The 15,633-nt window shown below is 53.9% G+C and overlaps 1 protein-coding gene across 2 annotated transcripts; it reads right to left on the reverse strand.

The window, feature by feature from the left end:
- Window positions 1–1,167: 1,167 nt before the first annotated feature.
- On the reverse strand, window positions 1,168–15,429 carry CE3H7orf26 (chromosome E3 C7orf26 homolog). 2 transcript variants are annotated; one of them, XM_043559632.1, is made up of 6 exons: window positions 14,937–15,429; window positions 14,202–14,423; window positions 11,926–12,091; window positions 6,783–7,307; window positions 5,746–5,785; window positions 1,168–1,916 (listed from the first exon to the last, which is right to left on the reverse strand). In XM_043559632.1, exons 1-6 carry the CDS (start codon window positions 15,126–15,128, stop codon window positions 1,715–1,717), a joined length of 1,347 nt encoding a protein of 448 aa, XP_043415567.1. In that variant the 5' UTR covers window positions 15,129–15,429; the 3' UTR covers window positions 1,168–1,714. The 2 variants fall into 2 exon arrangements, with proteins under 2 accessions (XP_043415567.1, XP_043415568.1); XM_043559633.1 differs by having other exon boundaries at window positions 14,967–15,411.
- Between the last annotated feature and the right edge of the window lie 204 nt (window positions 15,430–15,633).

Below are 15,633 nucleotides of genomic sequence, written 5' to 3' on the forward strand. Positions count from 1 at the left end.
AGAGCTGCACTGGGATTGTGGCAGGTAACTCATTATATACCCTCAGGTTGGGAGGGGGTCAGGGACAGAGTAAGCCTCTAAGGAATTTTGGAAGTTCGAGCCCCGCGTCGGGCTCTGTGCTGACAGCTCGGAGCCTGGAGCCTGCTTCGGATTCTGTGTCTCCCTCTCTCTGCCCCTCTCTCGCTCATGCTCTCTCTCTGCCTCAAAAATAAAATACAAACATTTTTTTTAATTATAAAAAAAAACAAAAAAGCAAAAAACAAAGAAAGAAAAACAGATTCCTGCAGAGGCTTCACTTGCAGGCCGATTCTTACCCACTGGCTGAGCATGGCGGGGAACCCCCGAAAGCCACAGGCTCCTGTGGCTGAGAAAGCACTTGCGGTTGGGGTCCTTTCCAACCAAGGATGGCCCTTAACACGCAGCTGCCTCTGGCTCATTGCTCCTTATCTTGAGGGATGCCCCGAACTCCAGACTTGAAAAGACACACACAGGAATTTATTAGGCAATCTGGTTTGGTCTGCTCTCCTGTCACGGCCTCTGGCCAGGAACACAAGGGCAGACACACCGCAGGGTTACATGTCATCCCACAGGTTAATCTCGGCCCTTTACTGCTCACTGTTCGCTGTGACCCTCTGTCATTCCTCACTTTTAGCCCAGGGCAGTGCAACCTCATAGTTACCGGGACCTTTCCTTCCCAAAACTAGTAAATGAGAAATCAAAGCTGATACCTTCCATCGCATGCTAGGAAAAAACCAAGGGAAGCAGACAGCCCTGGGGCGCCCCTGCACGGTGGAGGGGACACTATCCGCTGGGTTTCTGTCAGAAGAAGTGCCTAAAATTGTACCCCGTCTTCTCTCCCTGATGACTGCGGACAGGGCATGGCTGCCACTCACGTTTACTAAGTTCGCTTTTTTTTTCTTTTTTTAGTTTTTTATATGTTTATTTACTTTAGAGAGAAAGAGAGAGAGAGACAGAGTATAAGCAGGGGAGGTGCAGGGAGAGGGAGACACAGAATCCGAGGCAGGCTCCAGGCTCCAGGTTGTCAGCACAGAGCCCGTGAACCCTGAGATCATGACCTGAGCTGAAGTCGGACGCTTGATCAACTGAGCCACCCAGGCGCCCCTCACGTTTACTAAGTTTTAAGAATACATTCCATAAACTCTATAAAACAGTTTAGAAAAAATTTATTTGAACATATGAAAGGAAAATTTAGACCCCAATAAAACAGAGAAGCTCCTCGGCGGTGAGGGCGGCCCTGGCCGGGTCCCCCACCCAGCGTGGAGCTCTCGGAGCTACTGGAGACCCTGGGGACAGGGACCCGCCGCATTCACAAGCAGAGAAGCCAAACGGACCTGCAAAGGCTGCTCATGACACCCGTGCCCGGCCGCTCGGGCTCCCGGCACATCTGAAACGCCACACAGGCCCTCGGGCTGGCGGAATCGGCACCGGGGACGCCCATCCCATTCGGCGCGCCTTCTTCCTTCCATCCATCCGGTCTGGACTCCTGTGACAGTCACCCCGGCGGGAGGCACCCGGACTTCCCCACGCCGCACAGCTTCCGCGCCAAGACAGTCCTGCCGCTGAGGGGCGGGGACGGGGGCCGCCGGCTGCCCCCCAAAGGTCCTCTTCTATGGGGTGGCTCCCCCTTTCTCTGGAAGGCTTCCTCCGGCCCCGGCGGAAGGCACACTGCCACTTGGCGGCACGCGGGGCCGGACTAGCGGATGGGCCTGAACGGGAACGTCATGCCCGAGATGAAGGTGTGGCCCGGGTGCGTGGGCAGCGCGGGGTGGGCGGCGGGGTGGGCCGGCACGGCCCCGTAGCCCAGCGGGGGCGTGTGGATGTGAGGGTAGAAGCCTGGGGGGAGCGCCGCGTGGGGCGCCTGCTGCACCGGGCCCGAGATCACCAGCTGGAGCAGGCTGCAAATACAAGGACAAGGGTTAGGTGTGCGGCGGCTGGGCGGGCCTGTCCACTCGTGGATGTGCTGCGGCCGGGAAGGACAGAAGGCCTGGATCGGCGGTGGCCTCGCGCGAGCGCCAGGAGGGGCACCAGCTGCAGGTCCAGAGCCTGCCCGTTTCCAGGCATGGAGATCTGTGAACACGCGTTGCATGGGGGCGGCTTGTGGCTGGGGAACAGCGGCAGGAGAAGTGACCTGGAGGTGGCAGGATTGAGACGGAGACCCCCCCCCCCCCCCCCCAGCAGAGAGGATCCTGCGGCATCGCATCGGAGAAACCACAAGGCGGCGCTGGAGGCAGGGCGGCGAGAAGGCTGCGGAGGAAGGGTCTGCACGAGGCTTACAGTCCCCAGGAGCTCTGGGCACAGCCTCAGTGTCTGTGGCCTGGGGACTCCCACATGCGGCTCAGCCCCAAGTGTACACTTAGGAGGATCGTGACCAAGGCCCGATGGCACGAAGGACAGCGGGCCCCAGAGTCATGCGTAGTGACTGAGTCTCATCTGAATTCCAAGCACAGCCACTAGAAAGCAGGTCTTTCATAGACTCCGCCCTAAATAGGGTAGGCCCCGCCCCCACGATGGCCCCGCCCCTGGGATGGCCCAGGCCGGGACCCAGCCCTTTCCCACCTTCAGGGGCCACCTCCCCCACCCCCACCAGGAGGCTCCAACCCTCCTGCTCATTTGCTCCTTCACTCCAGGGTGACAGCCACACTCCAGCCCTACTCTTCATACCCCATCACTCCTTCCCCAACACCCTCCCGCCCACCACCGCCCCAAGCCCCAGGTGCCCCGCACCTTCTCCGCCCTGTGCTCTCCTCTCTGTGGTTCGGGACATCCATGGCCTGGGTCTCCCTCCTGGAATCCCCTTCAGTTTCCAGTGTTGGTCCCTTCTGGATCTCTCTGAAGAGTTCCCTCTGATCAGTCCTATCTTCGCCAGCCCCACATTCCCTCCCAGAGAGACCAGCAAAGATTGCTAACTTTCCCACATCAGGAGCTTCCAGGCCTTAGCCCGCCCACCCCCTGCAGTTAGCACCAAATACCCAATCACCCACCCAGTTAACGCCGGAATCAGAGAAGCTTCTCTGGCCCTCTCCTCTTCAGGATGGAGGCCTCCTTCCCCAGCCTGGCCTCTCCCCTCTCTCCCCTGGCCTCTGCGTGGGACAGACTGGCTCTGCTCTCGCTTTCCTAGCTACACCCCAAGGCCACGCCTCAACTGGGTTCTGTGTCTGCAGTGTCTACACCGGCCTCTCCACATCATCAACCATTCGCACTCAGGACTTCCTTGTCTCTCCCTCACACTGCCCTGCTGGGTCCAGGAGCAACCCCAGGCCACCCTGCCCTGGCTACTGTCAGCCAGCTACCTGGAGCTCTGACAGGTGGGGGCTAAGTCGTCTGCAGACTGACCGTCACTGCTGCTCCCCCTGTCCACACCACCACCACCACCCCCCCCCCCCCGGTATAAAGTCTGGTGCCCAGAGCCCACGGGAGGAGCTCAGAAAGTAAGCCGAGGTCAGGAAAAAGGCTGGTGCCTGGCCTGAAGCTCTTCTGAGCCCCTTTTCATTTATGTTACTATTTTTTTATAACTCGGGGTGAGGAATTCAATCAAAATAAGCAAACAAATAAATCTAAGGAGGGTGTCACAGAGGCAAAATTTAGGTCATACGTTCGTTTGAACCTGCATACTGTGCCAGAGATAAAATGGGTTTCAAGAAGTTTCCAGTCTATTCAGAAAGACAACAGAAAAAAGACTATCACAAGTCAAAGAAAGTTTCCAAGTGACTACAAGTCCTCTGCGTGCATCGGTGCCAGGCTGCCCGTCCGGTATGTGCCAGGAGGGCAGGGCCTAGCGCCGGCTGCTAAGTTCCACCGGGGTTCCAATGGGGACCTCTAGCGATAATGCTGAGGTGACAAAGGATTTAAACCCTGTCATCATTTTAATGCCCTAAAAACATTAGATATGCAATAAGAGCTGTGCACAAAGAAGAGAAATACTACAACGGGATTACTGGAAGAGGGGCAGAAAGCTACCTATTTATACAAACAACGTCTTCAGGTGCCAGGGAATTTCCTACACCCAGGGGTGGGGGTGGGGGCAAGAAAGGAACAGTATGGGCTCTTGAGGGAAAGGTGGCCCTCTGGACAGCTGTCTATGCTGTTGACAGAGTATCTCAAGCAGGACCGTTCTACCTCACCAGGAGCCATCGCACTCCACCAATACGACACTCAGTTATACTCGGTTTTTGGATCTACCCAGACACCTGACGGAAGCCGCCCCTCGCTGCGGGGTCTGACACGGAGTCCCCAACCACACACGGGGACGCAGACCTCAGGCTGCAACCACTCTCGCCATCAGCCCACGAGCTGGCCTTTGGCCGATCCCGGTTACTGGTCTGCCACATGTGCCCAGGCGCACCGGCCCTGGCGGCGATGGCGGGCCAGGCCCTGGGCAGCCGTGAGCACACGCGGCGGGCTCGCGCACCCTCCATCCACACTGCCTGCCAACGCCGGCCCTGGAGCCCCGGCCCCTGACGGTCTAAAGAAAGAAGAGTGTTAGTAATCCTACCGGCTTCACTGACTGTTTTCTGTCCCTGTGCACACACTACCCTGGTGGCCGGAGTTCTGCCTTCAACTGTAACATTTCCTCATCAGGACGCCACAATTACTCTTTTCAGTGGATACATAATTTCTGCCCTTCTGATGTATCACTACTAATTTACTAGGGATTCCCATGCTTTGGGACTGTTAGATTGCTTCCAACTTTTTGCTACTAGTGATGCTGTATTTTCATGAAACATTTTTGCACCCTTGGCTTCTGCTTCTTAGAGTCAATGAAACTAATCACATCAAGCGACATGCCTAAGTTTTGAGTCTAACGGTAAGAGCAACAGCAGCTAATACTTCTTAGATACTTGGTACACACCAAGGCCTGGTCCAAGCACTGAGTTTTTACTCTAATCTTCGCAAAAATCCTACCTCAGGGGCGGGGCAGGAGAGGTGAGGGGAGCAGACAAGAGGCAGGTACTGTTATTTTTTTGATTTTACATCAAAACAAGGCAGTGGGAGATAAGGAACTTGCCGAAGGTCATTCAGACGGCAAGCAGCGGCCTGGACTCTCCCCCAGAAGCTGTGACCACACAGCTCCCGCTCCTCACCTCTGTCATCACCACTACCCCCAAATCGTGACAATAGCCACCATTTACGGGCAGATTCCCACGAGCCAGGGACTCGGCCTGGAAGTTTACAAGCACCAACACATTTGATCCTTCCTCCAACCCGGGCACAGGCGAATTACCCGCCCCCTCCCCCGGCCAACTTTACAGAGGAGGAAACAGAGGCTCAGAAACAGGTGAAGGGATTGCCCGAGCAGCACAGAAAACCAGTTAGACCCATGTTCAGAACCCAGTCAGTGCCATCCATCGACAAGGCCTAACTGCCACGCTGTGCCCTAGGCCAGGGCTCTGAAGTGTTTCCCAGAGGGCTGCGCAACCCACAATACCACCAACAACACGCGCATGGACGCCGGGAGTCACCACAAAACACGTGTGCTAATTTAAGTGAGCGGTAAATGGCTCCGAGCTTGCTCAGGTTTCTTTTCTGGACTCCCAGGCAAGGTGACCGCATCTCCTCGAGTTGCTCTCTCACGTGGGTCATGCTATCTCACCCCCCACTTATCATCGGGTCCTTCGGCAGCTCCTTACACATGGAAGCCAGGAAGCTGGCTGTCCTGTCCAGGAAGCCAGGACGAGAAGTCCAGCCCGCCCCCGCCCAGGTAGAATTATTCGAGAGGGCACTTACTTATTATGGGGCAGCCTGGAGCACAGGGTTCTCAGGTCATCTGAAATCAAGGAGACGCATGGTCAGGAATAGACCAGAGACAACAAGGTGAAATGTTCACTGAGTTCTTTTCAAGGACACCAGTAAGATAGCAATAGTGCCTGTACTGCCTTTTCCCATCACCACTCAGAAACTGCAGTCTCTCGGGGCGCCTGAGCGGCTCAGTTGATTAAGTGGCCAACTCATGGTTTCAGCTCAGGTCAATCTCCCGGCCTCGTGGGTTTGAGCCCTGCATCAGGCTCTGCGCTGGCAGCACAGAACCTACTTGGGATTCTCTCTCTCTCCACTCTCTGCCCCTCCCCAACTCATGTGGTCTCTGTCTCTCTCAAAACAAACTTAAAAAAACAAAACAAAACAAAAAAACCCTGCGTTCTCTCTTCCTTCAATTCTTGTTTTAACAATGAGGCCCCCAAAAGAGTACATGCCTCAGGAGAAGGGGCAGGTCTACTGGCAATCTGGCAGGTGGCTAGGAAAGGCTCCAGTGGCAAGGCTCTCACTGAGCAGAGCAGATGGCCCAGGTGTCCCAAGAGTGCCGAGTGGGAAACGTTATCACGTGAGCGCCAGCTGGGGCCACAGGCCACTCCTGTAAGCCCACAGTCACTAAACAAGCACAAGTTCTACGAGACACTGGGAGAGGCCAGCACCGCAGTGGAGAATCAGGGACCTGGATGCAGGTGAAGGGAATGTTTTGCGCACTTGAACCTGTGCACCGTGGTAGGTAACGTATGCCTCAATAAAAAAAGGACGCAGGAAAAGAAAGGGTTCTCTGTGAGGAGAGACAGTGAGGGATCATCCTCACTCCCAAAGGGTCCCTGCTCCTGGGCAAAGCGGCCAGGAGACACTCAGACATCACAGTCAGCATTCTACCTGGGGAAGCTGTGCAACTTTGCCCTCGTCCTTCACGCTACGAGGAGAGAAGCTGTGAAGGGGCAGAGAGCAGCACTGGTCCAGGAGTCCCTATTTTCCTTCCAGGAGGGCCCGGGCGAGGGAGTCCTCACCTCTCGTGCACAGCAGGGCTCCGGACGCCATGGCCACCTGCAGGGCCTGCGCCAGCCGGTCCAGAGAGAGCTCGATCTCCTGGGAGGCGTTTAGGGGGTTCAGTTCATCCGCCAACCTGTTGATCTCCTCTACCAGTGGGACCATGTGGTCAAACAGGACGAGCCCCAGGCGCCCATAAAGATTCTTCTCGGTTAAGTGCACCTGCAGCATCATGAGGACCTGGAGGACGTTGAGGTGGAGTTTCGAGTACAGGAGGTGGGGGTCTCTGTCCATCCCTCCCGAGTCCTTTGTAACTTTGGTGGTGACGTGCCCGTTGGACAAGGAGGGCTTCTTCTTCCGTTTATAAGCCAGAGGGGCCTTCACACACCAGCGGATCAATCCAGTGAGCGGCGTGAGCTCTAAAAATCCTATTGGGAGATTGGCGGCAATCGGGGTATTTAAAAAAGTGATGAGAATCAACCTCGGGTCCTCAAAAATCCAGCTGACAATCATCTCGAGCAAGTCCAACGGTGGGATGAGGTCATCTGCCAACAAAGATGCCGTAAGTCAGGTGGGTGTGTGGCCCCAGTGACGTAAGCGGATGGCGGGAGATGGACCCCGAAGTGCACACAGCTCAGCAGCACCTGATGTTCACACTACATGCTCTGCCTACCCATTTTCTGTCTCCTTTCCTAGAACGTCCCCTCCGTGAGGGCTGAGACCCTTGTCCTGGCCAATGTTTAGCCCCGGAACCAGGACTGTCTGGCCACAGTGGGGTTCAAAAAAATATGTTAAATCGACACTTCCCTAGAACTCCTCCAATGCCCTGAAGTTCATCCCATGGGTCAATGTAAATACATCTGCACACTCTTTATGTCCCAAACTACCGCCAACCCCCCATCCCTTCCCGGAGAGTAGCTTTTGTCTCCTGTGATGGCTACAGTGGCCTTCACAGAACAGTTCAGAGTGCGGTCTGTGGTCAGTCAGCTACCAAGAGCCATCCCAGCCCCAAATCTGGAATCTTTGTCTACGCAAAGCCTGACCTGCCATGACCCTGGAGACCCTGCACGTTCCATAGCCTAGACAGAGAAGAGCAATAAAAATAAATGTTGACATTCCTTCTGGTTTTGCGATGGGCCAGGCACTGTTCTAAATCCTTTACACAGATTAACTCACTCCTCAAACAAGCCACCTATTATAGAAAGGATGAGGAAATTGAGGCACGACGATGTTAAGTCACTTCCCCAGGACTCACTAAAAGTATGAGGTCAGGGGCGCCTGGGTGGCTCAGTTGGTTTAAGTGTCCAACTCTGGCTCAGGACATGATCTTGTAGTTCATGAGTTGGAGCACCATGTCAGGCTCTGCGCTGACAGCTCGAAGCCTAGACCCTGCTTCGGATTCTGTGTCTCCCTTTCTCTCTGCCCATCTCACACACTGTCTCTTTCTCTCAAAAATAAATATACCTTAAAAAGTTAAAAAAAAAAAATGAGTATGGGGTGCCTGGGTGGCTCAGTCGGTTGAGCATCCGACTTTGGTTCAGGTCATGCTCTCACGGTTCGTGAGTTCGAGCCCCATGTCGGGCTCTGTGCTGACAGCTCAGAGCCTGGAGCCTACTTCGGATTCCGTGTCTCCCTCTCTCTCTGCCCCTAACCCACTTGCATTCTGTCTCTGTCTCTCCCAAAAATAAATAAACATTTAAAAAAAATTAAGTATCACAGACCAAGGATGATGAATAATCAAATTCTGTGTACCTGAGGTCCATTAAAAAAAAAAAAGCTTTGGAGAGCCTGGGTGGCTCAGTTAAGCGTCTGACTTCAGCTCAGGTCATGATCTCAGTTTGTGAGTTCGAGCCCCGCATCAGGCTCTGTGCTGACAGCTCAGAGCCTGGAGTCTGCTTCAGATTCTGTGTCTCCCTCTCTCTCTGCCCCTCCCCCACTCGCACACTCTGTCTTTCTCTCTCTCTCAAAAATAAATAAATATTTTTAAAAAAGTTTTTAAGTATGAGGCCAGCCCAGATCTGGCTTCAGGTGGCCTGGCTCTTAACCAGCTGGCCGCACTGCCATCCTGGGGCTGGTGCACAAAGCCCTTGGGTCGTCTGCGAGCACGGGAGCGGGTGTCCGGTCTCCTGTCTCTGGGGCTGTCGAGCCCTCAGCTGGAGGAGCGCTAAAGATGACAGAAGCCCATCCAGGATGCTGAGGCCGGAGCCGAGCATGAGACAGGAGAGCGTGGGGCGAGCGAGACACGTGTGCATGGAGGCTCCAGCTGCTCTTTCTCAAGGGACCGGGGCCTTCTTCCCTGAGATCATGCCTTCTGCTCTGCAGTTAAACTGTGCCCTGCTCTTCTGTCATGAAATGTCGTCCGCAGCCTTTACTTGGCAAAATGTGTGGGGCGGGGGGGATGGGGGGGACCCTGTGTGTGGCCCCTTTATCACCCGAGAGGGAACGCCAATTTCACACCTTCTTGCCGGGCACGCCACCCCTCCTGGCCGACACACACACACACACACACACACCTGCTGAGGCACCTCCGAGAGCCTGAGGGAGGTGTGTGTGCCCAGCGTGTGCAGTGTGTGTGTGGACTCGAGCGAACCATCCTACTCAGAGACCCAGCTTGTCTGCACCATCCGGGCAAAACAAGGTTCTGTCTCCTTAGGGGAGTTTCTTCCATCCTGTGGTCTGGAAGGCACAGACTCCCCAGGAAGGCTCCCAAGAGCAACAGCGGTCACCATTCTGACCGTGGACTCCAGGTCCATCCGCCAGGGCCACCGCACCACTGCTGTGTGCCCGGGGACCTCCCTATCTCCAGACTCACCAGGCTGTATACATTAGAAATGTACAGCGTTTTGTACGTCAATCATACCTCCATAAGGCAGTTGTAAAAAAAAAAAACAAAAATCACTGACATATCAGACTGGCAAACTGGCTTAAGAGAAAAACACCATGTCTCACGTCCATGCTAGAACACTGGCGGTATTCTCTGAACATTGCCTCCTTTTCCACGCTAATCTGTTCCCAGTGTTAAGGTCAATTTCCGCCCTTGATGGCGTGGAATCACTGATCAACAGGGAAGCTACACAAAGGGTTGAATTAAATCTTTCCTATGGGAAAACTAAGGGCCCGACTACTGTTCCCAGCTATCCAACGCTCTGAGGAAGCCTCTGCAGGAGAGCGCCAGGGAGAATCCCACTCCAGCCGCAGGGCACCGCTCACAAGACCTGCCCTAGTCCCAGGGGCACGCTGCTGTGACAGAAAAGGCAGAAAGCGCATGTGACCATGATACGCATGTCAACGTCCACATTACGTCCACGCGAGCTTTCTCAAGAGAACGGAAAAGCTGAACAGCAAGGGGGGCGGAAATAAAGGTCCAAGTATATACTCAGGGTGCTGCTGGGCTGTACAGAAGCAGAAATGTCATTGAAGGCTCTCCAGCTGCTGGTTTAGGCTTCAGACCAGAATAGGAGACTGTTGGTCGGCCCTCTGAGCAGCAAGAGCGGAGGGCAAAGGAGGAGGAACCTGAAGCAGAAAAGCAGGCTTTTCTGCAGAAAAACTGCTCACCAGGATGAGGTCCAAAACTTTCCCATGTGGAAACCCAGGGCCGCAGCCCGTCCAGGGGCTCACATGAGCCATGGGGGTCACACAAGGACAGAGCCCTGTTTGCCTCACAAAGCCCTGTTTGTCAACCCATGTTCCTCGGAAGTCATCCCTGGGGAGGAAAGAAGGCAGCAGAGCCCAGTGAGTGTGGGTCTGAGACTCCCACTCCAGCTCAACCGGAGAGGTTGATACTGGTTTTCTCGATTTGGAGTCTGCAGAAAATGACTGGACCAGAGGGCCCTGACGCTGGGCGGGGACGGGGCACACGGGCTCCTCCCAGTTGAAGTCAAATGCCATCTACTGGCTGTCCAGAGAACTTCACCCGGCATCTCCCTGAGGAAGCCTCAGAAACCTCACAACAGAAGCCGCACGCGAGCCTCCTCATGCACAGGCTGAGAACAGGTCACAACCTCGGTGTGATTGTTGCCAAAAATGTTGAACTCGAATCTTGCACAAGGAAACGACCAGATAAATCTAAATTGAGGGACATTCTGCAGAACAACAGGTCTGAGCTCTTCCAAAACATCGGTGTCAGGGGGCACCTGGGTGGTTCGGTCGGTTAAGCGTCCGACTTTGGCTCAGGTCATGATCTCCCAGTTTGTAAGTTCGAGCCCCACGTCGGGCTGCGTGCTGACAGCTCAGAGCCTGGAGCCTGCTTCGGATTCTGTGCCTCCCTCTCTCTCTGCCCCTCCCCTGCTTGTACTTGGTCTCTCAAAAATGAATAAATGTTAAAAAAAAAAAAAGTCAACGTCAAAGAGACTTTTTTAAATGCTTCATCTGTTCAAGATTTGAAAGGGCCAAAATGACGTAACAGCCATGTATAATGTATGATCCCTGGTGGAATCGTGAATTCTCCGGACCTCTGGGGGGGGACAGGGGAGAGGTTATTATTGAGATGATCAGGGAAATCTGAATATAGGCTATATAAGAGAAAATTCTGTTCCCTCAATATTTAGTTTCTTAGGCGTGATAACGGTATCTTGGTTAAGTAAAGGAATGTTCTTGTTCCTGGGAGAAAGATACATATTTAAGGACTTAGTACAAGACGTTAGTAATAAACCCTCAAAAGTTCAGGAAAAACCAGTACTTGTGAGTGAATGTGAGAGAGGGACAAAGAAAGAGAGAAAGAAAGGAGGAGAGAAACATGGCGAATGTTAACAGGTGGTGAACCCAGGCGGGAGTCTTACAACTTACAATAATCTTGTAACTTTCCCGAAGTTTTGTATGTTTCAAAATAACAGTGAGGGATAACGAAGCAAATCCTGCCTGGGGAGAAAGCCATGACTTCCCCAGACATCTGACCCTAGCGTGTTTTAGGCCGTCTGCCCCTCGGACCACTCCGAACCAGGCAAGAGGGAATGACTAAGGAAAGCTCCCTGCTAGCAAGTTCCAGAAGTCAGGGTGGCCCACTTCCTTCGCTTTCAGCCAAAAATAAAACACACATTTCAGAAGAAAACAAACAAAAACAGAAACGCCAAAGCATTCACTAGACATTTTACCTGGGCGTTTGAGGGGACACGAAAGTGGCCAAGAACTGAACTTGTTGACAGCAACAAGCTGTTTAAGGCTCACCTGACGACAGGTCATAGAGCGCAGTGACGGACGTGATGAACTGGCAGCAGAAGCGAGGGCTGGCACTGAAAATCTGCTTCAGAGTCTGCACGGATCCGGGCACCAGACAGCAGTAGTCGTCCACCAGGGCCCTGGCTAACCTCACGCAGTAGACCACCGGCGTCCGCTGGAAAGAAGCCACAGTCCACGTGACTACAGGTGTCGTGAGCTGGGAGGCTACAACCACCTACACACGGGGAAGACCCCCCCCCCCCCCCCAGAACGGGCACATCCACTTCCCAGAGAAGATAAAGACGTTCACAGCTAACTCCGAAGCAGGGCTTGGCAAGCAAAAGCCCACGGACCAAATCCATCCCGGTTTTTGTAAGTCAGAGACGAGTATCTGCTCATCTGCTGGCCTGTTGTGTAAGGCAGCTCCTATGCTACCAGGACAGAGTTGAGTGGTTGCGAAACACTCTGCATGATCCGCAGAGCCTCAACTATTTCCTGTCTTGCCCTTTACACAAAAGGCCTGCTGACCCCTTGCTTTGAAGTGCAGTTAGTAAAGATCACCTCGGACTTCAGAGGAGGAAATGACAACTTTTGGGACCTGACAGGTAAGACTCCAAAGGCAGAAATGAACGGTGGCTACCACTTTGAAGAGCTTGAGGAGAGTTTGAGAGCTATCACGTGATTTAGAGCAGTGCTTTCTCCCTTGCTCTTACAATCCTATCCTTATGGGTTCCCGTGATTCTTTCAAATCCTGTATCACCAGCCTCTCCTGCCTTTTTCCTTCCCACTCAGAGGCCGATGTGTAGCTAGGGCCACATTCAACAGCTGCTCAGGATGTTCTAGTTCCAAGGGCCAACTGTGGCCTACAGGGAAAACTGCAAGGAGAGAGCATGCCAGATTGTTCCCTCAGGCTGAGATTTGCCCCCACAACCTCAAACCAGCCAACCCTACCTTCCCTAGCAGGGAGGGGTAGCCACTCACCCCTGGGGGTGGAGGGCTGGTGGCGGTGACAATCCCTGACTCAAGCCACCAAGACCCTGCCATTGACATCCGCTTTTATTTTGCCAAAAAGCCAGCACAATAGCATCAGGAGAGATAAATGGGAAATTATGTAATGAATTACAGGGGGCTAAGCCTGACTTCACTAAGTTACCAGGGGATAGAGGTAATTGTGAGATTAAATACAGCACACACCATCAGTTCAGATTCCCCAGAAGTCAGACTGGTGAGAATGAACGTATAGATTCCACTGAAGCTTACCTGTGTGCTACAGAGACCAATATATATGTTTCTAACCAAATTCTGAGGATAAACAGATTTCAAGCAAAACATCTACATAAACTGGGGAGGGGGAAACAACCCCAAATGATTTCAAATACTTGAGAATTAAGCAGGTCTGTGAAACTGAACGTGGTAAATTCTGTTAGCTTAATAGCAAATCGTGTTAAGCAAAGTTCTGATTAACAATTACTCTAGGGGCACCTGGGTGGCTTAGTCAGTTAAGTGTCCAGCTTTAGCTCAGGTCATGATCTCACGGTTCATGGGTTCAAGCCCCACATCAGGCTCTGTGCTGACGGCTCAGAGCCTTGGAGCCAGGTTTGGATTCTGTGTCTCCCTCTCTCCCTGCCCCTGCCCAGCTTGTGCTCTGTCTCTGCCTCTCAGAAACAAATAAATGTTAAAAGTTTTTTTAAATAATTACTCTAAGTAGATTATCAGTTTCTGAAAGACTCTTGAGTAACAAAAGGCAAAACAAAATGAATCTTTCAAAATACCAGCTAACACAAAATCTATTGTAAATATACATCTTTTCCTTTGATATTTAAAAACGGCTCTTCTGTCCATATCCATTGGGAGAGCCATCATGTTTGCAATGTCACCCTGGAACAATGCAAAATAAGTTACGTGCTTACTGACCCAACTGTATAATTTAACTTATAATGATCTTTAAACAAACAAACAAACAAACAATCCTATCTTGGAGGCTACATGTGTAGCTGTTTTCAGAATACTAACTTACCGTATTCAACTAAGGAAAATGATTTTTCACTTGTTCTGAAGATGGAACTTTTTTTTCCTCTCAAGTCCATTTACCACTCCAAACTATTATTTTCTCAAGAAGGGATACTACCTGTCTATAAACATAGGAGGAGGCTATCAGCGTGCAGGGTAGCAACACAGAGGAGATAACATACAGAAAAGGCCTCTCCTGAAATCCAAACAAGGGAAAATTCCTGACACTAAACTCCTCTTCAGAGGCTCTCAGAAGGGTCTTTCTAGAGAAGTACCTGAAGCCAGGAGGCTGCACACTCCAACACTGGGATCCGACAAACAGCCACCGCCATGGACACCAGTTTTCCCAACAAGCTCATCCGGCTGTCATCAGCCTTGTTCCCTTGGGGGCTGAAAAGGGATGAGAAAATAATCTGCCGGACAGAGTCCTTGGTTTGCTCCTGAAAATAATTGCACATGATTTCAAGAAGTTGGAGCTCCTGAAGTGAATTCAACCTCTGTAAAACAAATCCAAGAAAAAACGATAAAAAAATTTAGCTTCAACAGATGCGTTAATTCGTAGAGTAAGAAAACAGGAAATACTATTCCCCACCCCCACCCCACCCCCCGCCCAGGGAACTGTTCACCCCTCTAAAGGCCGGGTCCCAGGGGGCAGAACTCTGTTAATCTCGGGAAACGTCACTATACAGAATCGTACATCATCCTGGGTGGACTCAGGATGACCTACAGCGGTTTAAGACTCTCGGTTACGGGCCTTTAACGTCTCTTCCTGTAGCAGTACTGACACCCGGCTGTCGCACGCCCCGCAAAACAGGCACACGGCTGAGCAATGCTCAGGACGCCAGAGAAGGTGGATCTGGGCTGCTGTGCAGGAGCACGGCCAAGGGCGAGAACGGAGCCTGAGATAGCAAGCGGGTCTGTGGTTTGGCAAATGCTTGCCACCTCGAGAGGCGGAAAAGGAGCGGGAGTTTCCTTGTCGCGGACGCGGGCATCCCGGCCGTCCGCCGCACCTTGGGCTGCGCGCCGCGCTCCTTGGGCACCTGGAACACGAACTCCTCGAGCAGCTCCACGGGGCCCTTGTCCACGATGGGCAGCGGCGCGCTCTGCAGCTGGCTGCTGAAGTAGATGTCCAGGTGGTACAGCACCTCCTTGGCGGCGCTCAGCGCGTCGCGGCGCAGCAGCGAGTGGCGGATGTCGCTCATGGTGCGGCCGCTGCGGCCCGGGGCGTCCAGAGCGCGTCCGCACTTCCGCCCCGGGCCCCGCGGGCGAGCCCGCCGCCGCCGAGACAAAGAGGCCGCGACACGACCTCTGCCCGCCGACCCCGGCGCCCGCCCGTCCGCCGCTCCCGCTCCGTCCTGCTCAGGGGGCCATCGCCGCCGCCGGCCAGCGGGCGCCCGGCTGTGCGACTGCGGCGCCACCGAGGGCAGCGGGAGCCCGACGCCGCGGGGCCGAACGGCGGCGGAATGCCGAGCGCGACGACGGCGGCCCGCAGGGGCCAAGCGCGGGCCGCGGCGAGGCCCGGACTCTCGGGAGGGCGCCACCTGGCGGCTCGGCCGGCCCGCGCGGAGGTACGCCCCGCCCCTCAGGCCCCGCCCCCGGGCCCCGCGACCGCCTGTGGGTCCTGCGGGGGCTCGCTGGGCCGCCGCACCCGCCACTGAACGCTCATTGGACTTTGCGCTCCACTCGCCCGCGCGCAAGACGAGAAGT

This window comes from Prionailurus bengalensis, chromosome E3 (genome assembly GCF_016509475.1).
Source record: "Prionailurus bengalensis isolate Pbe53 chromosome E3, Fcat_Pben_1.1_paternal_pri, whole genome shotgun sequence".
Lineage (NCBI taxonomy): Eukaryota > Metazoa > Chordata > Mammalia > Carnivora > Felidae > Prionailurus > Prionailurus bengalensis.